The sequence below is a fragment of the Sturnus vulgaris genome, chromosome 16 (genome assembly GCF_052056855.1).
Source record: "Sturnus vulgaris isolate bStuVul1 chromosome 16, bStuVul1.hap1, whole genome shotgun sequence".
NCBI classification, from domain to species: Eukaryota; Metazoa; Chordata; class Aves; order Passeriformes; family Sturnidae; genus Sturnus; species Sturnus vulgaris.
This window is the reverse complement of record NC_142258.1, coordinates 7,272,033-7,299,793: the sequence shown is the minus strand read 5'-3', so window position 1 is coordinate 7,299,793 and position 27,761 is coordinate 7,272,033. Positions and strand designations below refer to the sequence as shown.

At 40.9% G+C, this 27,761-nt stretch overlaps 1 protein-coding gene across 2 annotated transcripts; it reads left to right on the top strand.

Moving 5' to 3' along the window:
* Window positions 1–1,339: 1,339 nt before the first annotated feature.
* EEF2K (eukaryotic elongation factor 2 kinase) lies at window positions 1,340–27,761 on the top strand. Of its 2 annotated transcripts, XM_014869279.2 has the most exons (19): window positions 1,340–1,480; window positions 5,405–5,730; window positions 7,450–7,500; window positions 9,240–9,340; window positions 10,861–10,921; window positions 11,756–11,793; window positions 13,859–14,030; window positions 15,148–15,297; window positions 16,778–16,910; window positions 17,573–17,700; window positions 18,116–18,317; window positions 18,599–18,651; window positions 19,374–19,451; window positions 20,256–20,318; window positions 21,559–21,693; window positions 22,657–22,845; window positions 23,219–23,343; window positions 23,918–24,096; window positions 24,746–27,761. In XM_014869279.2, exons 2-19 carry the CDS (start codon window positions 5,488–5,490, stop codon window positions 24,853–24,855), a joined length of 2,211 nt encoding a protein of 736 aa, XP_014724765.2. In that variant the 5' UTR covers window positions 1,340–1,480; window positions 5,405–5,487; the 3' UTR covers window positions 24,856–27,761. The 2 variants fall into 2 exon arrangements, with proteins under 2 accessions (XP_014724765.2, XP_088030506.1); XM_088174380.1 differs by lacking the exon at window positions 7,450–7,500.

Sequence of the window (27,761 nt, the reverse complement as noted above, 5' to 3'; positions counted from 1 at the left end):
CTGCTAATATTTACAACAGTGATTTGCAGCTGGGAGATTAATAGGACCTCAAGAGTTCTTCTGCACAATCACTAACATTGCAAATGTGTTTCACTTTAAACTCTGCACGAATTTTGAAAAAAAGGTGCCCTTAGGAAGCAGCATTAAATGGGGGCTCAGTCAGGTGCCTGCTTGACGTTCTCAAACCAGGGTTGCAGCCTCAGCATGGTGCTGGAAATTGATGATAAAATTACATATACCCTCAAATTGCAGGTGGTGTTCCTGCACATGTGTGCTTCTCCCTCCAGTCCCCATGTTGAGACACAGTTTAAGTTGTGTAAGTAATGGCGGGTTTTCCTGGCAGAGAGTCAGAGCATCTGCTCTGTGTGTTTTTAATTAAATATTGGTAATCTTCCTCCTGAAGATTATCTCAGCAGCAGTGTTTTTTGCTCTCTTCAGAGCACAGGGATTGTGCATTTTTCTGTTTATGGTGGGTGCTGCAAGAGACCATCCATCTGTCACGAAGGACGAACTCACATCTTCCAGTCTTGGTTCTGTTACCTATTCGTGGTAAAAAGCACTAATGAGGATTATTTACATGAATAAGGGATTAAACAGCAGTAAAAAAGGCAGACTCTTTGCAGGTTGCCAAGTAATACAATTAAGCCAGAACCTATTTACATTAATTTCCATGTAACTCATGAAAGGATAAGGAGTTTTGTTTAAATTTTCCACAAATTCTAGCTTGAGGAAAAGCTTAAACATGAGCATTTTCAACCCAGAAAGCCAGTGTTTTAGGAAAAATGCAAATGTGGGTGCTTTGAGGAAACGTGGTCTTTAGAACGTGAAACCTGGTGCATAATACTGTCATTTCTTACGGGGAAATGTGCAATAGCGCAATTTAATTCAGCTGAAAAGACCAACCTGAAGTGCAGGCAGGCCCCGTGCCCACGTCTGCTCCCTGTGCCTTCCCTCGGGGCTGGGATCTTCGGGGTCTGCCGTGCAGTGGCTGCGTCCCATGGGAGCACCTGCCCCAGGACACCCCCTCCTTTCAGCTCCAACAAAGTTCCGGTTCTCAACGGGGACACAGAAATGAAAGCAAATGTGGGCGGCTGACCTGTGGAGACCTGCACACCCGCTGTCCTTCCTGTCCCCACTCGCCCCGGGATTCCCCAGTAGGTAACAGCTAACGGTGTTAGCTGGGGGTTCTGCTCATATTTTTATCGTTTTTTTCACAGGAATTAAGTATCTGGCAGGCTCCCGGCGCTGTGAGGGGCGCCCGCGGTGCCGCGGAGGGAGCGGGAGGCGGCGCCTTGCTGGGCCCGCGGGCGGTGAGGGGCGGCCCCGCTGCCCGGCTCCCGCCTCCTCCCTCCCCTCAGCGGGGCGGCTTCTCCTCCCACCGCCTGCCTTCCCTCAGCGAGGCGGCAGCTGGAAGGGGGTATTGGGGTTGTGGGATCGCTCCGTTCCGGGCTGAGCTGCGGATCTGGGCTCTCCTAAGCCGGTAGGTCCCGTCGCGGTGCGGGGCCCGGCCCGGCGGCGGTGGGAAGCTGCCTCAGCGCCGCCTGCGGCGGGAAGCGCGAGAAGGGCGTTTTTAATTGCGGAAAATTATGATCTCTGGGGTGGTAAGAGCCTGCGAAAGGCCGGCGGGCAAAAAAATAACCTAATTTGTGGTATTGGGCGGCAATGCTGCGCTCGCACCTGAAAATTGGCGTTTCGTGCATTTATGGTCCCACGACAGTGCGGATAATTTGGTGCCTACGCTGTTTAAAGGCGCCAAGTGCTGTCTGTGACCGTGGGACAGCTGCTGTGTGCGGGGCTGACCGCGGCTGAGTCCGCCCTGACAGCCTGGGACGTCCTTGGGCTCCAGGACGGTTCATGTTTGGAGAATTCTTCAAATACCTCAATGCGCATAAAGCACGGAGTTAACAACGTGGGCTACTGAGCAAATGCTTGCAAAAGGTCAGCGATAGGTAATTGTGCAGAGTGTTTAAAGACAGTTGAAATGACGGGTCTATTAACTTTAAAATAGCCTTCTATTGTCATTATCTTGGAAGTTCCTTTTCTGCCCTTTTGATGCCCAGTGTTTTGGATACCCTTACCGTACTGTTTATTTGCGTGTTTGGCAGCCGGGTAGAGTTGACTCGGAAGGGCTGCTCTTGTGCCTCACTGCCTGCAGCTCTAAAAGCCTTTTGAGTATCTGAAGCCATGCTGTGTTTCCTTGCACAGGGTTTTGTCTCAAATGCTTCGTACTCTGAGCTGGTGCAGCTGAACTCACCCCATTGCTTCATGAATTTGCATCGTTGCTCTCTAACACTCGGATAGTGATCATCCCAGCTGTGTTTGCAGGCAAACTGAATGGGATTTGTGCTATGGTGTTTGCAGTAGTGATACACTGGAAGAGACCTGTGTTAAAAGCTTCTAATTAGAAATCTGTCTTTGGTAAGACAAGGTTTTCAAAGATAGACAGTGAGTTGAGATATCTCTGGAGTTTTTTATCTTTTTTTTCATCACAGTTCTTGCCTAGACTCACTGAACCTGTTTTCTTGCAGTGTGTGGTGCAGATGAGAATAGACATTTGATTTCTAGGGGTCAGCTGGGTGTTTGGAAAGCACAGTAGTTCTGCAATATGCTACAGGATAACATAGCTAGTGGAGTTGTTCTGGACGAGTTTATGTAGCTTTGAGTCTGTAGCTCATAAAGGTGCTAATACATTTTAAGGTACATAGTCTGTATAGTTGCTCAGTTAAAATTTTGAATCTGTGCTTTAAAAGAATGTTAATCTGAAAGGTGACTTCTCTCTTTTAAGAAGAAACTGTTTGTTACTCTTACAGATATCCTGTTAAATGGCTTTAACTGATGTGGTATTAAACCAAAAGGGATTTAGTATTATACCAGGGAGAGCTGGATCATGCTTGCTTTAATGCTTCTCCACAAGACAAGCTGGGACTTCTGTTACAGGGCAGTTCCTGCCCTCCTGTCCTGTGTTAAAGAGCTGCAGGGGGCTGTGTCTGAGCTGAAACAGTGAATTAGAAGCAACTGGAAATGCTCCAGTTGTCCCTTCTTTTGATGACTGGAGCATTCCTATCACTCAGCTCTTTTGGATCAATGAAGGCAGGTTTAGTTATGCTAAGGCCACTATAGAACCTTGGTTAAGAGTCTCACTAAACCCAGCAGTGCTTTGTAACGACAGACACCTACAAGAAACAAGTTATGCTTTAACAGCCCTGTGATGTGAATTTTTCCTGCTGTTTATCTGTGTTCACATATTTGCATGTTGTCCTTGCAGCTCACCTGCCCCTCCTGGTGTAGCTCTTGGATATAAAGGCAAGGGAAGGAAAAACACTTGAAACAGGCATTGGAAAACCAGAAATTAATACAGGCTAGAGCAGATTAAGAACTGCATTTTAAATTGTCTGCATTTTGAATCTCATAGTACAAGGTTGATAAAAAATGGAATAAATTTTCAAAGTGGGTTGGAGTGGGTAGTGAAAATTACAGGTTGTCTGTAATAATGCAGGCTGGCAGGCTTGGTTCAGTGCAGTCTCACTCTCCTTGTTGCTTAGCCTTAGGAATGCTTCTGTAATGGATAGTAAAGATTAAATTATCAAAACACAACAGCAGTAGTAACAGAAATTCCTATATAGTACAACATCTGTGCTATAGTGCAAAAGCACAGAATATAAGCCTTAAGATGAAGCTCAGGTTTTTTATAAGGCTTTTTGTCAAGCAAACTGTGAGGTTTAGAGCAGGGTTTGTGTAGTTCAAAGTGTGGCTGTTGAATTCTGTTTTAGAGAGCATTTTATGTGAGTATGGTTATTGGTACATACACTTTCAAAGTAAACATCACGAGTACTTATAAGAAATATGGTTCCAAGAAGAATCAAGAGACTTTTATAAACACCATTAGCTTTAAATAGAAACTGATTTGTTGGTGATATTTCATTTACACAAGTCACAGAAATCGGAATGTGTGCAGTCACTGCTGCACAAACCCGCATTGCTGCTCCTTCTCAAACTGTCCTGAACCCCATGGATCTGCTGATGTGTGTGACAGCAGGAGCAGAAGGGGGTGCAGGGCAGCACTCGGGTGTAATGGGGCTGTCCAGTGCTCTGCTGTGTCCTGGATTAGTCACGTCCTTGAGGCATCAGTTGACAGCTGCTGGCTGTGTGTGTGACAGACAGGAGAAGTTCTCCAGCACTCAGTGCACACTGGTAAGATGATCACACTAAAAATGGCAGTGGCAGCTGAGGACACCTTCCCCCTCCAGGTATGTGCTACTGCCCCTTCCAGAATCGACAGCTCCCGTGTGGTCTTTGCTGGAAGAGCAGGTGAGCACTGCAGAGCTGCTCCAGTGCTAAGTGAGGTGAGCTGGCTCAGACCTCCTCCAGCAGTGCTTTTCCAGAGCAGCTGCTGCCTGATGGAGTGCTGGAATTACCTGTGTTGCTGGCTGAAGTGTGGGAATGCTGCCCCTGTCAGAAGATTAGTAACCAACAAGATAATGTTGCTGGTGAAAGCTGCCACTGTTTCTGTGGTCACCAGTTTCTCAGTAACTGGGGAGTGAGGTCTGCAGCTATGAATACTTCTGCAGGAGTGTATTCATCTTCCTGTTTCATGCAAAAAGAAGACTGAAAATGCAAAGGGCTGAGGAATGACTGTAAAGCAAAACTGAAAACCTTGGTTTATGGTTGTTTTACTAGACTAGCTGTGTGAAAATCCCCGATTTTGCTGGTTGGGTGAAGAACTAAACCATGTGACACTTAGTGTCCTTTAAATTACATCCTATTACTCAGCCACCATCAGGACCAAATTTTGAATATTCTCACTAATCCTCTATTTTGTACATGTCAGTATTTCCAGAGTATCTGTGTAAACTTCCACCTTTTCTAAGGGCTTTATTCATTCCTCCACCTCATTTTTCTGCAATATGCTACACTTTCAGCAGCCTGTGGGCCATTGGCTGTACATGAGCTAAAAGTGAACTTAAATCTTTTGGATGGTGGAAAATTTTTCTGTGTTGTTCTTATAATGCTCTCTAATTTATTTGACTTATCATTTGTATACAATATCCTTGAGAAGACTTGTCTGGAAAAGATTTTAAAGTTTGACTGTGGTGTTCGAGGTAAAAGTCTTTCAAGTTTCTAAGACTAGTGTTGTGAAACTCAGCATTTCATATAAAGAAGAATAAAAACATTTGGAGGAGGAGATAACCAAGGATAGAATAATACTAAGCTCCTGTCTTCTCAGTCCTGTAGAATGCTTCTTCTCAGCAGCTCTAGCAGAGGTGTTCAAAACTACGTGTAGGTACTTGAGGATTATTTTACAGAGCCAGATGCAAATATATTTCTTTCCTGTTAGTGTGCTGACATCAGTGTCATGCATTATTTGTTCTTTTAATAACAACCTTTTCCTTTTTTCCTCTCTCAGCCAGTTTCTTCTCCCTGTTTGCATGTGCATTGGAGTAGTTGGTGTTGCAGTCCCTGCAGGAGTGAAAGCAACCTCCTGCAAACATGGCAGACGAGGACCTTATTTTTCGTATGGAAGGGATTGATAATGCCAGAACAACTCCAGCAGACTCCGGGAATTATCTTGATGCTGATAGTGATGATGAAGACAATTATTTTATCTGTCCAATAACTGATGATCCAGTTTCTAACAAATCTGCCAATACCAAAGTAGACAATTATTACAGCAATTTAGCAAAAACTGAGCAGTACAGTTCAAGCTCTTCTCCCAGAAGCTTTAGCTTTAAGGTAAGTATTGCCAGTCTTCATTAAGGTTTTGGTTTTACTTAGTTGGCATGAGACATTTTCTAACTGCTTCATCTCTTGTAACTAACACTTTTCAATTAAGAGACTCACCTGTTTTTTCCAGACCTGCAGTTAATTCCATTAAGCCAACAGTCTGACACTGCCATGGAATTGCTGTCCCTTTCAGTTCAGGGGGAGATCTTCCTCCACTCAGTCCAGCAGAACAATTCACTGCCATTAGGATCAAACCATTTACAATGCAGTATGTTGTTTGGGAGATTCATAAGACAATACAATTGGTGTAAGAAAAGTTGAGGCCTGTCAGAAGATAATTTATTATTAACTTTGCTAGTCTATGATATTTTTATTGGACAAATAAAATTGTAAATTATGAAATTGTACGGGTAAGTTTTTATGTTATAGTTCCTTCTTAGAGAGCTTTCGACATGTTGAGTTTCATGCTTGGGCATGAAGCATCACACTGGCAATAGTTCCTGGCAGTGTACACAAGCTGTATCTGACCTTTTTGGGATGAACAGCAGCTGCAGCATTGCAGGGAGATCAGAGGGGCTGTAGCTGGTGCTTCCTTGGCAGTGTGTCCTTTTCCACTCAGCTGCCTTTGCACAGACCAGGCCAGACAATGGAGCTTCAAGTGATATCCACTCTGTAGCTTAGATATTTTAAATAAACATAGTTTGTGCTAAACTGGCATGTCTCCTAGATTTTCCTGTGTTTAATGTGTTTTATTAACACATTTCTTATTATAAATATTAACATTTATTTAATAGATACTCTAAAATCTCGGTTATGCCTAATGCATGCTTTAATTGTGAAAAAGTACTGGGGGTTATTTCAGTCAGATAACATAGTGAGTAACACATTGAAAGTGAAGCTGGCTTGTCTACAGGAAGATTTTTGGCAAACCTAGTTAATAGAAACATTAAAAGGTACATATGCCTAAGGAAGGTGAGGAGCAAAAGCTTAGTATAGAAATGGAACAGATGTTGGTGTATGCTAAACTAAGCAAGTTAAAACCTGATAGGGTGCTTAGTCTTCATTTGTGTGTACATTTTAACATGTACTAAACACTTGCCTCTGGGTCTGCAGTGCAAATTCTGAGTCACAGTCTGAGATGAAACTGATAAGGACTCCAGAAACTGCAATTATTTCATCCTTCTTAAGATGTCATTTTGCTTCTGCAGAATGTTTGTACCCATGTTTTGGTCTCCACAATGTCTACTTTGGAATTGTAGCTCCTATATGTGGAGCAAGCCAGTTTCCATCTCCTGTTTAAACTGTAGAGATGAAGCAGCCAGCCAGGGCTGAGGACATCCTAAACCCCACAGCCTGGCCTATCAGAGTCTGCTTGTCAGACCTCAAAGCTAAAAAAGGCAGTGTGGGCCACTGATAATGAAAGGCAGAGCCAGATAGAGAAGTTGCTGTTAACTCTGCTTTAAACAGGACTCAGCAATGTTTAATTAGCTAGTTAATAGGCAAGACCCTTTTAATAAATACTTTCCAATTAAAAAAATTACCAACTTACCTCAGTAGGTTTGTTCACAGGTGTTCTAAGAATGAACTGAAATTGGGAATATAAATTGAAGAGTGGCTTTTAACTGAAAGTTTTGGGTTTTTTTACTAACAAAGAGAACCAAGACTCTTGGTCAATAATTTGTCTTATCACATGTATTTTCCTACTTTCATGTCTCATGGATCCCTTAGAATGACACACAACATCGTTCTAAGCATGGCTCTGTGGTTGACCATGGTCGGGTAGGTTAAAAAGAAAATGTCAACACCATATCTAATAGATGCATTATGATTTTTTGGTTTTGTTTTGGCTTTTTTTTCCCTTTTATGGACTTTTTTTGTTCATTATTTTTTTGTTTGAGAGGACTGGTTGCCTCAGAATATAAGAGTCATCAAGTCAAAACTAAAAGAGGTATCTGTTAAATGGAATAATACCCATCCTGTGTTCTCTACCCTGAAATTTGACTGTGTGGCAGCCATATGCCTCCAGCAGGAGAAAAATTGCACTGCTAGCACCATTTCCAGGAAATCCAACTAGTGTTTGTTTGAAGATTAGGATCCAGCTTTTGTACAAAGCACCTCAAGAGATCAAGCAGAAGTAATTAACTTATTTAAATTATCATCTAACATGAACACAAATCACCTTTTGGAGAGAAAATCTACTCAAGAATGATTTGATACAGCTGTTCAACCAAGCAGTTCTTGTTGCTGCCTCTCCTTATTTCTGCCATAGGTATTTAAGTATGGAAATCCTCAGGTCCATATGAGCTGCCATTGCATGACCTGAGGCAACTTCATTTTCTAATGAAACATGTAGAAAATCTTTCTCAACTAGTCCTTTGAAGTAATTTTCTTTAATGTAGTATTGTTTTTCATTTTGTGTTATTATTGTCAGAAAGGGGAGCATTTAAATTACTTGCAATGTATGCATAGTTGAAGTTGAAATTCAGAATAAACATGAACATTTAAAGCTTAACTGCTTCAAAAACTTCCTTGAAGCCATTGCTGACACAAATTTATAGCGTATCTTTTTATTAAAAAAGGCTGATTTTAATTCCTGAAGATAAAAACCAAAATAATTCCAAAATCTTAAAAGTTACTGTTTCTACACACTTGGAGTTCAGTCAGAGAGGCAGTAATAATATCTCAAAACTCAATACTTCTTTATTGGCAGGGTGCAGAGTGCTTTTTCTCCTGCTCACTTTGCAGAAGGCATTTAGCACATCACAGAATCATATCTCCAGTTTTCTTGGAAATATACAATGTAAGAGAGGGAGAACAAAATGTTAAGAGTACAGTGTCCAAATTGGCTGGTAGAGAGAGGCTGTTTGTACTCCAGAAAACTGCTTTGATATTTTCCTCTTGACTTGGTGAACATTGAAATACCTACTTGTCTGGAATTGTTATAATAATCAATTTTTACAACATTCTAATTTCTTCTTTCTCATGCTGAGCACAGTCTGGGACCCTGGGGTTCACAGAACTTCTTAATTTATCCATATTAATTGTATCTTTAATGGACTTTTTTATACTTACTCTTGTGCATGCAAAACCAGCATATGCTGCTATGTATGAAAAGCTAAAAATCAAAACAGAAAAAGTGAATTAATTTCATCTGGGTGTGCCTTACTGCCATTTACAGATGTGCAAATTACAATATGTTCTGTAAATTGTAAATTTAATTTTAAATTGTATCTGGTATATACTGTACTGTGCCAGATTCTATTCTCAGTAAATTTACAGTGGTGCAAATTGAACTGAAATCTGTGCTTTATATATCTGAGCTGGGTTTCATTATAATTGAAACTATAAAAAGGTCAAAGTGGTCTTTGGTACTACCTGGTCCCTGCTCTGAGTAGTGCTTTGGGGGCTTGTGTAGTTGCACATCTCCATAGCGTTAGGATCCTGATGTGCTCTAGAAAGTGCTGGTTTTGTGAGCTGCTGCTGATTATAAATTAAGTGCCAGTCTGTAAATTCTTCAGGAAACCTGGAAACATGCTATTGAGAAAGCCAAGCACATGCCTGATCCCTGGGCAGAATTTCATCTGGAGGACGTTGAGACAGAACATGCCACTCGTTACAGGTCTGTGGGTCTGCCTGCTTTGGATGCTGCCATTAAATAGGACTGCTGGTTTGTGCAAGGGCTGAGTTTGTGTAGTGCAGAATATCTGGCTGAAGAACTTTCATAATGCCCAAAGTGAGTGGGTCTTAACTCAGTCTCCCACAAATATGTAAATTCTGCACATCAGCAAAAAAACCTTTCAGCAAACCACTGTCATACTTTCTCTCCCACCTAAGCAGTATCTAGGACTTTCACTCTGTAGACAGGAAACAAGGCTGTAAACTATTTTCTGGTTGATTTATTAATGCCATAAATGTAATCTAATAAGGAAATGAATCCCAACGAAGAGGCAGCATACTTAGTTTAAATAGTTCGGGAAAGAAAACAACATAGCCCTCCACTGCCCAAAATAGCAGTTTCAGTGTTGCTAGTCTATGCAGTGTTGTTACATGTGCATGGAATTTAAATCCTTATACAGCCCAGAATAGCTCAGTGTGGTCTACGTGCTAGAAGGGAGTTTGGCCCTGTACTGCTTTCAGTACTTTTAACATAAGCTTTGCCAAAATATTTACTTTGCTGACACAGGTTTCTGGGAGGAAGGGTTAGGGGTTAGAGGCCAGTGAATCACCACTTAGCATCAGTGTTTGGGGAGGCCTTGCTTCCAATGCCATACCAGTCATGCAGTGCTGCTCTTCTTTCCCATAGACTGCATCTGTCCCTGGTCAGCCACACAGTCTTGAAATAGTTTGCATATTTTAAAATACAAATAAGTGATAATTTTGCTTTAGGGCTACTCAATATCCTGCTAAAAAGAAATGTCTCTGATACTCCCATTTTTACCTCTTTATTTGCTGCAAACTGGAGTGATACATAATATATAAGGGAGAATATGGGGTGTCTGCATGCATGAATTACTCTGTGCAGGATGGGGGAACCAGGCTAGAAACAACCATGTGCTGATGACTCAGCTGCTGTGGTTCTCAATTTTGCTTTCACTGTGTTGGAATGGAGAGAAACCACAGTCATGCTCTTTGGCTTGTGCAGGAACTTGCTCCTCCCTCAGTGCAGTGCAGTTCCTGGCCCCACTGCTTCTCACAGCTGGTGCTGCTCACATTCTCCACAGCCCCAAGGCCAATACCCAGCCAGAACCAGGCTTATGCAAACTCAGGATTGGGGGAGACAACCTGTCCAGTGTCCTCCTCCCTTGGGGAGGCCCTTTCTGCCCTCCACTGTGCTGCCCAGGCATCACAGAGGAGGTTTAACTTCAAAGCAGATAAAGCCTGATTTGCAGTGTTACAGAAGTTCAGATTCTGCTTTTGAATCTGCTCATTGACAGGAGAGTTCAGTGTCTCTTCAAAGAGCTATGTGTGTTTCTGCTTGCCTGCCCAAAATGAGGAGGGCCAGAGTGTTGTGGGAAGACTGGAAGCTTTTATGTGGGAGTGGCAGCAGCACTTTGCAGAGTCAGTTACAGATAGGTGCTGGAAATGGGAGGATTTGGGTTCCCTTTGTATTTTTCTGAGACTTATCTCCTGATTTTGCAGGTACAATGCAGTTACTGGGGACTGGGTTGAAGATGAAGTCCTTATCAAGATGGCTTCTCAAGTAAGATCACACTGTCCTTCATGTTTACAAACAGCAAGTTTGTAGTTTCCTTTCTGTTCCTGAATAGTGGCAGCAAGATGTTTTCTTTATGGAAATTTTGAAGTCTCAGTGTAATTCTTTTCTCCTGTCTCTTTTTCTTTGCATCCTTCTCTCCAGAATAGAGTAGAAAATGGAGTTGGACCTTTTCTGTCAACAACATGAGGCATTTGTTCCATTCCCAGTGGCTTCCCTTCCATGTCACCCCTCCCATTTCCTTCTGGCATAATTTCCCTGCCTGGCAGTAGTTCTACTTTTTTGTATGCTCCCAAATAATTTCTGTTCTTAGAATGAAAGCCAACTGAATTTTCTGTATGTGAGGGTAGAAGGCTCTGTCATTTCCCAGTTAAGTCCTGGGGTTGGTTGTGTGTTGGGGTTGCCTTGCTCTGTGCTGCTGGCTGAGTATCTGGCATCTGGGGAGATGATGATCTTTTTGGCACATCCTACACAGAAGCCTAAATGCAAAGAACATGAAGTCTATGAAGCTTCTTTAGGCAGCCACACAGAGCTGACTCCCTGCTGGGGAGAGAATTCAAATAGCATATTTAATAGACATACCAACCATTTCTTCTTCATGGGATGTTGGTGGAGGGAGCTTATCCAAATGCCTTTCCCTAGATACCTGCTTACACTACCAGTGGGTTTTCACTTTTCCTTGAGGAAATGTTTTTATACAGCCTGTGTGAAAACTGCTTTCTGCATGGTATAGAGGAGAAGTCATGTTTGTGTTTCTTATTGGTTAGAAATGAACTTCATGGAAATGGCAATGCTGGGTTTTTGTTTTTTTCTTTTCCCCAGCCTTTCGGTCGTGGAGCAATGCGGGAGTGTTTCAGAACGTGAGTATCTGCCCACTTCATCTTCGTTGGCCTCCCTGCAGTATTTTTTTCTGTGGTGACTGGAATTTCACTTAGACGTAGTGAAAATTGTGTAAAGCTCGACTCCTTTCTAAAAGGTTTTGCTGAGGGGTTTATCCCTGTTTGTGTGACTCCATCTGCAGGGGGTGGGGTTCAGAAAGGAGAATATTCCCTGAATGTTCTACTTCAGCCATCCCTGGGAGGCAAAATATTCATGAAAGTATAGTAACAGCCACTTAATTTCTGTGTTCCCTGTGTGCTAAAATATTTTCAAATTTGATATGAGGTCACAGGTGTGTGTAGCCTGGAGACCAACTTGAGGCCTACAGTTAGGCAGAGAAAAGAGAAAGAAAGAAGTAAGGCAGAACTTGAGCACTAACAGTTGTGCTTTCCAGAAGGATAAAGTGTGGGGGAAGACAGAGGAGGAGCTTCTCCTTCCCTGGGGAGTGTTATCGAAAGTTATTGTGAGGATCAACCTCCAGCTATAAATTGGTGTGTGCTGAGAGATTAACCCACCCCTTGCAAGCTCTGGAAACAAATGTTTCCTGGAAAATGTACTTGTGTATGTGTTTAAAAACATTCTCCTTTCTTCCCATATGTGGAATCCAGAGAAATTGCACTTCATGTGTGGTTTCAGCTTTGGAAAGATAGAACTCCTGAAAGATGGAAATACGATGTTTTGAACTTGAGCAGAAAGGAAGACAAGTAACCCCTCAGTGCTCCAGTTCAGCATTGTTTCAGTATCAGTTCATGCTGGTGGCTCTGTTCCTGCAAAGCCAGCTGGATACAGTAGTGAGTGAAGCCTAAGAAGCAACAAATCTCAGCCTGCTGACGTTCCTCTAGTTCTTGTTGTTTACCAAGCTCCCCACTACAATTCTTTTTGAGTAATGCCATAAACAGAAACTTTTCAGCAGTTTTGTGTTAACCTCTGGTACTAAAAAAGCATGACTTGAATGCCAGCTGCCTACTGCTGGGCTTCCCATATGTGTCAGTGGTACAGTGATATTTCCCATCTGGAGCTCTCTCCTAGATTTTTGTGACTCTGTAAGTGTTTAGTTAAGACAGTGACAATATTAGCTGTCCATAGCCCAGTGAACCAATGTGAGGATATTGACTTTAGAAAACATGAGCTGGCTTGTTTTATGAAGAGGAATGTGTTCCTTCAAGAACTGGGAAAGTTTGGGGTCTGGCTAAAATTCTTACCTCATTTCCTTGTTCATTCTTTCCAAGGCCTCTGTTGCAGTGGCTGTGTGCCCATCCCTGCAGGAGTACAGGCAGCAAGAAGTTGCTTTGCCTGTAGAGTGTCCCCTGTACCAAGAACTCTGCACCAAGGTCTTGACAGGGAGAGGAAAAGGAAGGAGGAGGAAAGGTTGAGAGTTTGAGTGCTGCTACTAATTAAAGCACCCGCTTAATGCATTTGTTGGCAGCCAACAGATCCTTTCTTATCAAAGTTTTCATGTGCTACACACTACCACCCCCCTGCCCCAGCCCCCCCGCTTTGAAAGGATCTGTGGATTAAAGATTTGCACAACAACAAAAGGGAAAAGCTGCATTATGAGAGCTGTCAGATGCAGTTTTCCTTCTGGGAGTGTGTGGGTTACTGAGTAGTGACTGCAACATGTTGAGAAGCAGCAGATTGCATTTATTCCTGGAGAGGTTTCTCAGTTCATGTTTGAAAGGCCACTCCCTGCTAATTTCTGCATAAAATAATTGTTGACATTAGAACAGGTTGTTGACCAGGCACCAACCCTTCATACTCCAGATTTGAGAGGAATGGGAAGGGAAAGGAATTGAGAAAAGGACAAAGTTCAGAGCACAAGTAGCTGCAGCTAAACCAAACAGTTTGACACATCCCCACCATTCCCATGGGATGTTTCATTTTCCCTTGTCCTCTTCCTGTGCTGCACATTTCAGGTAGAATATCTGGTAAATGACTGTGGGTAGTGCTCATCTTGGAGCCTGACTCTGTCCATGCAGGCAAGGAAATGGGAAAGATTGAATTAAAATCCTTGGGTTTCCTTTCACCAATGATTGATTTGTCTTTCAGAAAAAAGCTGTCCAACTTCTTACACAGTCAGAACTGGAAAGGTGCCTATAATTATGTTGCCAAGCAATACATAGAGAGTGTAAGCAGGGATGTTTATTTTGAGGATGTTCGACTGCAGATGGAAGCAAAACTCTGGGGAGAAGAGTACAACCGGCACAAGCCACCAAAACAGGTGCATTCATAGATCTGACTAAGCAAAAATGCAATATTGTCCTTCTATTGGGTTAGTTTTCAGACATAATTTAGCAGGAATTACTTGTTCACATTCCATCACATTTAAATGCTTGGATAGATTATTTTGCCCTTCTGTGTTTTCTGTTAAATGATAGCTGATTTTGAGTGGAGTAAATACAGAAATTGCTTTATATTTCCAGGACTAGGGGCTGTGTGTTTGTGAATGTCTGACTGTCCTCAGTGGTTGACTGAAAACAAAAATAAAACTATGTTTGTATTGTTCTCTTTGATGTGTGCCCAGCTGCTTTTGTGATAAACAGAGATGTTACAAAATTTATTGCCAGCAGCAGTCTCAGCAAGAAGTGCTCCAGGAAGGTAGATGCTTAAGTCTTGCACACTCATCCAAACATGTAATTAGCATTGATTTTTGAGAAGACCTGGAAACCTGCTGGAAGCCTTAGCAGTTTTAATGGCCAAAATGAGTGGTTTTGATATGTGGAATATTTGCATTGCCTCCCATATGAGGGTTAATTAATAACTACCTGGCTCATAAATGCAAGATGAGCTCTACAGTAAAGCATGTGGAGAGAAATGTACAAATCTAGAAGTTTTAAATGCATGTTGGAGAAAATATAGAAGTAGAGTGAGAGTTGTGATGGTTTCTGCTTTAAGAATGTGTGTGGGATAGAGAGAGAAGGTGAGGCAGGATACAGAGATACCTGAACAGTAGATACCTTCAGCCCTTCTCTGAAAACACATTTCTTTGAGCTGTGCAGTAGTGACTGTATGTTTTGCTCTCTGGGTGCAGGCTCTTTGCAGAGTACTCTTAAGATACCCACAAGATAAAATAGAAAACCAGCACTTGCTAAGAATTATTTTCAGAGAGATTCGTTGTAGAAATGAACTGTTTTGAAGTGACTGCTTTTAATTTATGGAATTCCTCCAATAACTCAAGAAACACATGACTCTTCCCTCATCCCCTTGTTAAACAGAAAAATCTTTGCAATTGTTCAGATTCTTGCATTGGGAAAGTTTTCACAGCTGGAGGATTCACACAGACTTTGATCTGCAGACAGTGTTCTGTTAGTCACTGTTTACCTTCTTTCCCTCCCCAGGTGGATATAGTGCAGACCTGTATTCTCGAAATGAAGAACAGGCCTGGAAAGCCTCTCTTTCATCTGGAACATTACATTGAGGGCAAATACATCAAATACAACTCAAATTCTGGATTTGTGCGAGACGACAACATTCGTCTAACTCCTCAAGTGAGGCTTTGTTGAATGCTTTCCATAGAGTCTGCTGCAGGGAATTTCTGGGCTCTCTCCAAAGGTCTTGCATTACTGCCAAGAAAGGAAACTGCAGGCTCTGCAGTACAATGCCAAATTAATTTCTCTATTTGCAGTTTGTCTGCCCCTTACTTGGGGCCTGCTCTTTCAAGCACTGAGTGCTTCTTTATTGGATTTCAGTTGATTACAGTTGAGTTGAACAGGGTTAATACTCTTTGGAAACCTTAAGCCCTTTGACTCTAATTATAACTGCAGGCATCAAAGTATTTCAAACTTTCTTCAAATTGAGGCAGTGAGAGAGATCTCTCATGCACTATGTACTGAATAGTCTTTTGGTGCCTCACGTAATACACAAGAGGTGGCTGGTATCCAATTCATGTAAATAAATCTAGTCCATTTGCATATAAAAATGTAGGTTTTTCCAGCTGCAGCCTCTGAATTGCTGAATCTGAGATTGCATATAGAAATACCAAGTACAGATTTCAAGTGATTCTTGAATCTTGTAAAATAAATTTGAAATACTATTGAAAAATGCAAAGTCGTCAACGTAAAGAGGTATTTTACTGGGCCTTGAGAGTTTTATTCTTTACATTTTTTCCACTATTTTTAAGGTATTTGTCATGAGGCTTAATATAAGCAGAGAGTTTATGTTCTGGGCTGTTTGTGCACTGAATCAGTGCTGTGCTTTCGCAGGTTGGGAACGAAATGTTCCCTGGTATTTGCTGCAGTTAAAATGTTTGTCTATCACCACCAGTCACCTCCTCCAGGACTGGCAGTGCTTTTTGGAGGCCTTCCCAGAAGATTCCTAATTTCTCAGCTTTATTCTAAAGAGAAGGGCTTTTTATACCTGACTCTTGAAATGTGTTTTTTCAAGAGCACGCATTATCTGATACACAAATGTAGACACAGAGCAGTTGCTCAGGGGGATCAATCAAAAGAGAAGAAGAATTTGTGGGAATGCTCACATTTATTTATGGGGGTTTTTTTTCCAAACTGTGACAGAGCTAATGCTTGTTGGCAGGAGTAAGCAGTGTCCCAGAGAAACAGAGCTTGCAGGTTCACAGGCACAGCCAGAATGTTTATACAGAAGTTATTCTGCACTAGGTTTAGAGTTTTTCTCTCTGCCAGCCAGCTCCCCACCCCCTAAGATGAAGACTAGAGTGGAAAACAATCTCTTAGTACAAAAATGAGGAATTAAGCAATCTCCTTTCCCCTGCCTGTGCTCCCTGCTGCTTTTCACCCTCCTTTTTTTTAGCCTCTCTGTGAGTTGGAGCAGGTTGGACAGGATACTACATCCTTCTAGTTTCTCTTGCTGCTTTCATCATGATGTTTATACCTGTTGTATTTCACTGATAGAGTTATCAGACGTCTTTTCCCATTTATAAGAGGGGAGTATGTGTTGCTGTTTTCAGTAGATGAAGGGAGAGTGTTCTCAGACATCTTCTGTGGTTCTTTCCAGGCCTTCAGTCACTTCACCTTTGAGCGCTCAGGACACCAGCTCATTGTTGTTGATATCCAGGGAGTTGGAGATCTTTACACAGATCCTCAGATCCATACAGAGAGTGGTACAGATTTTGGAGATGGCAACCTAGGTAAAATCAATGATTCTGTTTCACTAAGGGTGCTTCTCTTTTTTTCCCCAGCTCTGCTGAGTAGCCACTGCACTGGGTGAGCTGGCACATTTCTGAGGGTCTGGGGAAGTCCTATTGTAAGGAGCTCTGTACAGGTCAGCTGTCATATAAGGACAATCTTAAAATGAGAGGTGATCTTGGCTCATGTCTCCTGGCCTACTCCTAAATAAGTAATGTAATTAAGTAGTTTCTACATTGCAAGAACAATAATCATGGCCTTTGATTTCCTTGCCACATTGCAGGAATGGATATAGCCGAATGCAGAGATAGGCACTGTGTATTTTTGAAGTTCCAAGTGTCTGTGTATGAAGTTGTTTGTAGGACACTGCAAGTTTTGTAAGCAGGATCAAATCGAGGCACGTTTCTCAGTGATGCAGTTGGATGAGGTTTTTGTTATATCTTGTTCATACTAGCTTTTCAAGATCTTTCACACTTCTTTCACTCCATCATGCAGAGAGAGTGAAAAGCTCTTACAGGTGTTGAAATGGAATGGTTTAGGCTGTGTGTTACAAAGTATTTTCTCTCTCTTGACTTTTTAGGAAAAGCTTTGGGACTTTCAGCTTTTAATAAGTAAATAGTAATATAAAATATGACCCTTTCTTAACTTTTTTTTAATGCCTTAGGTGTTCGAGGTATGGCCTTGTTCTTTCATTCTCATTTCTGCAACAACATCTGCAAAAGCATGGGGCTTGCACCATTTGATCTTTCATCCAAAGAGAAAGATGCCTTGGATTATAATAAAAAATTGCTTGTAAGTGTTTGATGAAAAAGTGTAATTAAGCTGTAGCTTTAATTAACAGGGAACGTTGTAACACAGTGTATATTCGAGACCAAGTTGATCTTTGAATGCTGAAATCATGTAGGAGTTTTGGATCTCACAAACCTGGTTTGACACTTGTTGCAAATTGATCTCAGTTTCAGCAGATTTTGGTGGGAATGGGACCTGGTGTAACACTTGGAATGAAATTCAGTCCTAAACAAAATTCTGTCAGTAAAAATGTCAGGGCTTGATACTTTGTTGCAGTGTAGAATTTACCAAAGCAAATACTTCTGTATGCACGTGTATATTTATGGAGGACTGCTAATAAGCATTCACTTTGGCTTGCATAGCACGTTTAGAATACACAACAGGATTATTGACAGAACTTTCTTGTTGATTTGCCAAGGAATCTGCTCAAACAATCCTCCGTGGCACAGAGGAGAAATGTGGCAGCAGCCGGGTGAGGACGGTGTCGGGGAGTCGGCCCCCGCTGCTCTTCCGCCTGTCTGAAAACTCCGGGGATGAAAGCATGAGTGATGTGGCATTCGACTCCCTGCCCTGCTCTCCATCCTCTGCAACCCCTCACAGCCACAAGGTGGACATGCTTAGTGAGTGAGCCTCCTACATCACCTCTGGGGGAGTTCCCTGACGTTGGACTTGTCTTACTTTGTATTTTTCTTACTTTTATTTTAAGCACAACAGCATTGATTTAACCCAGAACAGTTGTTTCTAGTGCTCCTCTTTGAACAGAAATAAAACTGAAAGTATTTCTATGTAGGCAATTAATGCATGGATACTTCTGTGAATAAAACAGCAATAAAATGATGGTATCTAGAGCTTTTTCCTCAAGCATGTTATCCTTACAAACAGCAAATATATTTTCTCCTAGATTGGCCTGTGTTCAGTGAAGTAGATAACTTGGATCAGCTTGACAACAAAAGGGTGAGTGTCTTTCCAACAAAAAATGAGGTTGGAATTGCCTAATGAATTATGTCTTTATAGGACTGCCCAAAGGTTTTGTTCAGTAGAAGCACATAAAGATATTCTGCCTATTTTTATTGTTGCAGATCATGTTACCTCTGTGCGTTTGCTGTCTGTAGTAAAGGAAGAATGTTTTATTTTAATATTTTAGTATTCTTTATTTTGCCACCAGATACTTATTTGGATCTGGTGTATTTTAACAGGTGCTTAAAGCATGTGCCTGTTCCCCTGCCTGCATATTGTGTCTTGGATGCTGTCCCAGATGCTGTGGTATTAGAGCTAAAGAATCCCTATGGATTAGGTCTCTGCAAATAATGGTACCATGGAATGTTAGAGAACCTTGTCTGAGGAGATGCAAGAAGTTTGCAATGGGCATTTTTCAGTGCTGGGCCTTAGTGCCAGGGGTTGTCAGTTATTGGTTTATCACTGAAGCTGAAAACTATATTTAGTGGATTCTTGATTTGATAAAATATGCAAGTCCTTGATTTGTTTCAATGTGTATAAGGGAGAAGACAATCTTAGACTACTTCATGTATCATTAAGTCCTGCTCCTTTTGACAGAGGTAGCACAGTTATTTTTATCCAGTAATTTTCATTGAAAGAGCAAACTGCTCTGTGAGAAATGTCAAGCTGAGGTCCTTACAAACTATAATCTAATTCTGTTCTGTGCTTGACTTCTGTAGGATTTTGAAAATGGTGGAGACAGTGGATATCCCAGTGAAAAGAGAAGTGAGACAGAAGATTTGGATCATAGAGAGAGGGTAAGAACCTGACTGGTATAGCAGAGTTTGGTCAGTTCATACGTGTATTGTTTTTTGTAGAAGAACCTTCTTTTTTATCCTTCCTGGTCTAGATCTGATCCTAATCTATACTTTGAAAACAGAGGAAATAAAGAAGTTCCCCCATGTTGCAAAGTTACTTATTCATATTGGTAATGACACTCTTACAGGAAAAAGATGATTTGTAATTAGTAGCTTAATTTCAAATATTGTATTTAATTCGATGTTATTGTGTGGGCTTTTAAAGTATTACATACTGCATTTAGGAGGTGTAGCCATCTTCTTGTCATGTGGAATCCATGAATATGATCTGCTTTCAGACCCGTTTAGCCTCTCTACTTTGTATGGCTTGAAATATTACAGAACTTACTGTTGTTAGATAATAATATGGAACTTTAGAATTCCTGGGGGGTTAGTGGGTTACTCCTCCAAAATAATTTTTTTTAAATAAATGCTTTTTGACCTGGAGATCTTAACAAGATAATTAATTAGAAGACAGGAAAGAGAATACTGCTTCCAGAGATACCACTCCTTTTGTCACCTCCTTTGGCAAGGTATTTGTCGTGGCATCTCCAGCTTACAGGATTAAAGCCCATGTGTGCCAAGTTCTTTATAATTTTGGTATGTTTCTTTATATATTGTGATATCACCGAAAGAAAAGAATCCAATGGAAACAGTTTTGGTCGTTGTCACTATTGATTCTGCAGGGTAGGAATGGTCTAAAGGCATAACTGTCACACATCAGTTCCTGCAAATTGAATGATGCAAATCTTTACATTAACGTAGGGCCATTCAAACAACAACCGGAGGCAGGAGTCTGATGAAGACAGTTTGGGAAGCTCTGCAAGGGTAAATAAAGCAGAAATGTTCACAGACTGAGTTTGCTGCTCTGCTTGTCCTTTGTTCCACTCATCTGCCACCTAACCACATCACTGAACCAGATGTTGGTTTCCCTTCCTTTCCAGCTACCGAAAATGTTTATTAATATCAACTTACCACTCTGTTATTTCCATTTATGTTTTGTGTTTGTTTTCTTGTTGAAGAAGTACTGTGAAACAAATTGTTACCTCTGTAGTTGACCTCTGTCATACATTAGTGATTATGCATGGGTTTCTCACTTTAAAAAAATTACAGCTCTGTGGATTTCTTTTCTGCCTAACTAAATTATATTTCCTCACTGCACCTTACTTTTGGAATTCTATCCCATATGTAGTTGTGTGATTTCTTAAAAACATGCAATGTTTGAAACAGATACACAGTGAAGAGAGCTGCTGTCACCTAACTGACTCAGGAAAGACCAGGTCTTGTATTCTGTTACAAAATATAACTTCTGTGATAATTGGTCTTGGGTATAAGCCTAAACAAATAACTGCTGTGAAACGAAAGAAAAAACAGAGCTTTGACAACAATTAATAATTTGTTTAGATACAATTTTCAGAATTTAATTTTAATTATTATATATTCCTGTTTCATAAAATTGAAACAGCTTTAGCAGACTCAAGTTCTATGCCAGTAACCTTTGCTGCTGTGTTTTCTCTGTGTACCTGCAGAGGCCTTAATTGTGATAGGATTGTTTTCAGCTACTGTTTCCCACTGATCCATTACGTTAAAAAATTTTTTCATTTGGGTTGCTTCTCTTGAGAAATGCCAGTGCATGCATCTGTCTGTCATCTTCTGCATGGTTATGTGTCATTTTTCTAGAATGCAAACTGCATTTAAAGTGTTGGGAACTGAAATTCTGGACAGAAAAGTATGGGTTTCATTTTTTTTTTTGTGCATTCATAACTTTAGTGCTTGCAGTGTGACTATTCAGTTGCTTATTTTTGTAACTTCTTCTGATTCAAAACTTGGAGATGATTCTTCAAAGTGATGATGTTCAGATTAGAAGTAGAGGGGTTTACTCTGTTTCTTTAATGAAGAATAATAACCACTTATTCAGCTACTAACATGACTTTTGCAATCTGGGTTTTAAAATACAGTATTTACTACTAAGTAAGAATATTAGTAGAGGCTTTGATTCCTGGAAGATAACCCATGTGGATGGGAATTTTAATTTTGAATATAAATAATAGTATATTTTGTATTTCAGATCAGTGTGGAGAAATGGAATCTTTACAACTCTTCCAGAGTCCACATCCACAGACCATCCAGTGTTGCCCAAGAAATTCAGAGGCTCAATGCACTAGAACTTGAAAAAAAAATTGGGAAGTCAGTCCTTGGAAAGGTAGGATGTGTCTGCTGACACCGTTTTATCCAACAAGAAACATCTTATATTTATTACTTATATAGAGATGTTGCCCTGCTTGCATTTATTTATGCAGTTGAAAATAACACATCTATACCTTTCTGTCACCTACCTATGTTATATAAGGGACATCTGAGTTCAGGAACCCGTGAATTCCATCTGCTTTTGGCCTTGCAACATCTGGGCTCCTTTAGGAAGAACCCTGCTGTTGTTAATCTGCCTTTCCAGAGGCATCACACAGGGAAGATACAGTGGGATGGGTGTGGTGTGCCTGACCCACATACCTTGCACATAGGCAAAGCTGAGCTCCTGAATACCAGTAGCATGGACTGACTTTACTCCAGACTATTCCAGATAATGCAAATGTGAATTAATTTGGGGTTATGTATGGCCTTAAGCCCACTCCTAAAACATGATGTAAATATTTCTGAACATCCTGGGAGCCTTAGTTGTTCTCAGACCTTTTGATGTGGGAAGAAACCTATTTTTCACAGAATCTTTTAGGTTGGAAAAGACCTCTAATACCATCAAGTCCAACCTCTGACCAATCACCACCTTGTCAACCAGACCATAACACTAAGTGCCATGTCCAGTTGTTTCTTAAACACCTTCAGGAACAGTGATTCCACCACTTCCTGAGCAGTCCATTCCAATTTTACAACCCTTCCCATGAATAAATTCTTCTTGATGTCCAACCTGAACGTCCCCTGGTGCAGTTTGAGGCTATGTCCTCTCATCCTGTCACCAGCTGCTTGGGAGAAGTTGCTGACCCTCATCTTGCTAGAACCTCCTTTCAGATAATTGGAGAGAGTGTTAAAGTTTCCCCTGAGCTTCCTCTTACTCCAGGACATTCCTCTAAGACCTGGTAAAGTAGGAGCAGAGGGGTTTTGAAGGGTCAGATCCCTCCATCATGCTGTGTCTCTCGTGTGCAATTGTGTCCAGGTTCACCTGGCCATGGTTCGCTATCATGAAGCCGGGCGCTTCTGTGAGAAGGACAAGGAATGGGATCAGGAGTCAGCCCTGTTCCACCTGGAGAAGGCTGCAGACTGCGGGGAGCTGGAAGCCATCGTTGGGTTGGGCCTCATGTGCTCTCAGCTGCCACATCACATTCTTTCCGAGGTCACCCTTCAGGTATGGAAAATGCCAAAAAGAATTGTGGTTCATTGTAAAAACAACATAAGAACAGCAGGAAATGGTGATGAAACAAAAACCAGAGTTAGGTGTTCAGTAGCCTCTTCAGAGAAAATAGATTACTTTGTAATTAAGGATTTGGACAAAACACCAAAAAATGCTTCCTCTTTCTGGTTTTGCCAGAAAAATACTGCATGCCTTTGGGAAGCTTTTGAAGCCACCTTTACTGTTCAACTGCTTTGTTTCTTGTAGGTGTGCCAATTTCTCAAACATAGTAAATACTTGCTGACTTTGAGAAACTTCATTTAATGGTAGAGGGATGAAGGGATGGTTTTAGAAACATGCATTTTAAAGGTTTTGTTTCCTTTACTAGGATACAAAGGAGAACAGAAATAAAGGATTTAATTACTTGCTGAGAGCAGCAGAAGCTGGAGACCGGCCTTCCATGATTCTGGTAGCAAGAGCATATGACACAGGTGTAAATCTTGGTGCAGACAGGTACTGTGCATGGCTGAGTAAGTTAACTTGGTGGTACTTCACTGAGGCAAGGCTGGGACAATGATTTCTCTGCTTTTGTATTTTAGCATGTCTTGGGCAAAACAGAAAACTCATGTAAATAACAAAGAGTGATATTCTTTAAATTTCCCATTGTCAAATAACATTAAACTTTTAATTGAAGTTATGAAATTGAATGTAATTGAAATAACTGATTTTAAAGTATTTATGAAACAAGACTCTGCAATTTCAGGTTTTTTTCCAAATTGGTTACTTTCACATAAATAAATGCCAGACCAAAACCATACAACTGGTAATGAAGCTCACATTCTGGAGTTCAGCAAAACACTTCAGTCTGATACTTTCTCCTGTAATTCCTGCATAAAGTGACCCCAGCCTCATTTTGCTTTAGTGACCTAATGCTGCAGTGCAGTTAATGAGTCTCCATGAGACCATTTGCTTTCTTGGAGAGCATCAAGGCTCTGAGAAGCCACTACAAAATTGGATGCTGAATCTCCAATACAAAGTACATTTGTTTCCTAAGGGAACCATCTTCAAAAGTTATTTTTGACTTCAGAGCCCAGGATTGGAAGGAGGCATTGCACTGGTACAACGCTGCACTGAACATGACCGACTATGATGAGGGAGGTGAATATGATGGCACTCAGGATGAGCCTCGGTATCTGCTCCTGGCCAGGGAAGCAGAGATGTTAATGATGGGAGGGTTCAACCTGGAGAAGAATCCACAGAGATCAGGTGAGGCCTCGTTTTGTTTCTCTTATCTATGATCTTACTTTTTCTTCCCTTCTCCCCCAGCATGTACCCCAAAAATAGACTTCTTGCTTCAGCTGTTGCAAAACATAGAGAGGGTCAATACCTTCAAATTTAATGATGCTGGGTGTAACAAGGCTGGTAACAGTGAAAGAAGAGATCTTGGCAGGAGCAGAGTTGTGGGTGGTGCCAGGTCCAGTCTGTGGCACACTGAGTCACTGCTAGGCAACCTTCACTCCCTCTGAGGTTGCTCTTTTGGGTCACTCCCCTGAGCTGCAGGTTGCTGCTTGCAGTTTGAGTTACACCCATGACTCCCAAGGCCCTACACAACATTCTCTTAGTTGCTGTGTAACCTACATGCTAGATGTTTGTCAGGGGGCTCCTACAGGCTGGTCCTGTTCCCAGTCCTTCCAAATACATTGGGGAGCCATCAGCAGGCAGTTGTGTAACTTTGAGCTTGAAGAATTGAGGCCATATTCCCAGCTGATGTAACTCTGGCACTGTTAAAACACACCCATACATCCGGCCTGCAGTTTGAACTCAATTTCTCCTCCCTTTGTCCTTTATTTGCTTCAGGCTGAAGCCATGCTCTTTCTTTACTCTGTCAACATAACTGATGCTGTTTCCTCTCTAGGTGAGCTTTACACAGAAGCAGCAGAAGCAGCCATGGAGGCCATGAAGGGCAGACTGGCAAATCAGTACTACCAAAAAGCAGAAGAGGCTTGGGCAATGATGGAAGAATAACTCTGAAATTAAGCAGTTCTTGTATATAAATTTTTTATACACTTTGCTGCATTTGCAGCTAAAAGGATGTATTTTTATGTGATGTTACCAGGTTGTTTTTTCTTCGTATTTTAGTTTTATAATTTTTTCGAGGGTAGAAATCTAAATGTAAGTAGTATGTAGGGTGCCCTAGTATACTTCTGTTTGTGTTTTAAAGCTGTAATACACACACACTTGGACCTTTTGTACTTTTTTTACTGTTAGAACTGAGGGGCCTAGTTTTTTTGACAAAAGAAAATGAGGCTTTATTATTTAGCCTTTAATGTCCTGTTTTTTACATAGCAAATGATCAGTATGTTTACATTTTTCTTCTCCTCCCCACATACAGAAAAACATCTTCCTAAATTCTCAGCATTTCTTCATCATTTTTGGTGTATCTCACCAAATTTGCACATGAACATAAATTTTCAGTTTATGGATGCAGCTACTGATATTGATAAGTAGTCCCATTCTAATTTGCTGACCTTGTTGGACACTTTATTCTCAAATGAATTTCAGATGGAATCCTTAGTTTGGAGAGGGGTAGGGAAGATGATTCAGATTGGCAGTGAGGATATTCAGACTGGAATGTTCTATTCATTACCAGCATTGCATATTATACCATTAGAAAAACATTCATGTTCCTGATGAGGTGAGGCATCCAGCTACCTCTCTCATTTTCACATTTTGCACCATATAAAAGTTTAGGTGTATAAAATTCTACTGATCTTATATTTGTCAAATGACATAAAGTAGCAAGATTTGTAATATACAGGTAATTTGAAGTTAGTTTTACAGTGGCATCTCAAATTTCAGTGACACTAAATCATCTCACTTAAAACAAGGCCACATTTTCCACCATCTCCAGATGGATGTTTGAAGAGGTTAGGAGATGTTGATTCACCTATTTCTATGTATATAAGACAATTTATATGGTTTAAGTCTATTTTAAAATGGTATTTTACCTGCAAATGCCATTTAGAGAAGAGTTTCTGATTAGAAAGGGAAAACAGTATTACCCCCAAACACTTGAATTTGTGTCCTCTTTGCCTAATCCTAACCAGTGAGGGGAGGACAAATACCTGGTGGTGGTTGAATTATCATTGCACAGAGATAAATTTCTTCAAATCCAATCTTTTACTCCAAAGCTGCTGTGCCATCTGTATGGATAGTACAGAAGCTGTTCCTATTCCTTGGTTGTGGTTAACAGTCATTTTGCAGGAAATTTAAGATGGAAGCTTCTGCCTCCTTGGCCTTGCAGTCCCCTGAGGTGTAAATTGATGTGCTGTAATGCTCACCACTTCAGCCAAGCTCTTAAAAGCAGGTGTAAAGCTAAGCAGGCTGAGAGATGATGCAGGATTGATTAGGATTTCTTGCGTGCATAGCCAAGGAATATTAACTTCTTGTAAAATGCAGAGAACAGAAATCAGTTCTCTCTTTTCCTGTGCAAGTGCCTGTCACTGGAATCAAACTGTGCTTCCATTTGCTCTTTTTTATGGCAAGTGGATCTTGAATTGCTGTTTAGACAGTATCCAAGAGTGATATCACTAACAACTGCCACTGTCTGAAAGAGGTGAACTCCTGGTGGTTAAGGGAGGATTTTAATCCTTTCTAGGAGGGAAGGGAAGGTTACCCTTGGATATTGTACTTCAGGCTGGTGCTGTAACCACCAGGCAGTTGTAGCTGTGAGCAGCCTTGCAACACATGGCAACATCTTTTTGCTGTAGGTTGCAGAGGCGTGGGAAAGTAGTGCCCACGACCTTTTTCATTTTTGTTTTGTTTTGAGAGTGAGGGCAAAGCTCCCCACCTGTTAATGGAGAAATGTCTCATTTCTCCATCTCAGTTGGTCTTAGGTAGTGAGGTACTAGAATGACCAGATTTTTGGACCTAATATTTTTTGTACCTAACATGCTGAAATAGAACCAGAGGACTGCAATTCAGATGAATGTTTTCAGTATCCAAAGTTTCTGTTTTAGATGCCTAAAGCCTCTCTGGGATGTGGCTTTTTTTGCTATTTCCATTCATAGCATGAAAGTATCAGCTGTTAATGAAAGGTGAAGCCACTCACGTCTGAAGACAGCTGAATAATCTGTTTTGTGCAGAACCTATACAGTGTAGGGACTATAGCAAAATCAGAGAAAAAGATTTGTTTCCTTCATAAGGTGTTGATGCCAAATCTTTTGAGATTTTCCTTGAGAAGGAAGCATATGTGACAGCACCACTAACCATGTAGGGAGGAGATTGAAAGTGCCTGTCCAAAATGTGCATGCAAAGAATGTAGAGTGTAATTATTGACACTTTTTGGTGTAGTTTAATTTGCTAAATTCAATAGTTGTTGAAGTTGCTGACAGCTCTGTGTAGATCTGGTATGTAAATGTGCACACAATTCAGTGCAAAAATTATTATGGTTATTAATTCTTTGTTTGCAAATACTGCTTTTTGGTGATGAAGACTACCTTGTGTCCGAAGGTGTATTAGATGATTTGGCCATTCAATAAATGGGACTGTCAATAATATGAAAATGAAAATTGTTTACAGAAATATTTGCAACTTACTCTGTGACATTCTTTTGAAGGGAATACTGTATATTTTAAAGACTTTTGCAATGATATTGCTTTATGCTGTATTTTTAATCTATTCACAATGAATAAATAAAAATCTGTATTTTTAAAAATGTGAAAATAAATCTGAGACTCAGCCTGCCAGAACTTACCTGGGTTCAATGTTTCCAGATGTCAGTGGGAATGCTGCCTGGGTAAGGACAGTGAGATGGAAGCCTTTGTATGACAGACAAGCAAATACTGTTTGCCTGCATCACTTAGTCCTCTCATTCACTTTGTCTGAGTTCATTCTGGATAGTCAATAAAATTCTTCTTTTTGACACTTTT

What these genes read in the sequence shown, in the direction of transcription:
- EEF2K (XM_014869279.2), top strand. Translation starts at nt 5,488, where the DNA reads ATGGCAGACGAGGACCTTATTTTTCGTATGGAAGGGATTGATAATGCC. An exon ending in ATCAGCTTGACAACAAAAGG is followed by an intron (nt 18,652 to 19,373) that starts GTGAGTGTCTTT and finishes TGACTTCTGTAG; the next exon opens with GATTTTGAAAATGGTGGAGA. An exon ending in GTTTGGGAAGCTCTGCAAGG is followed by an intron (nt 20,319 to 21,558) that starts GTAAATAAAGCA and finishes TTTGTATTTCAG; the next exon opens with ATCAGTGTGGAGAAATGGAA.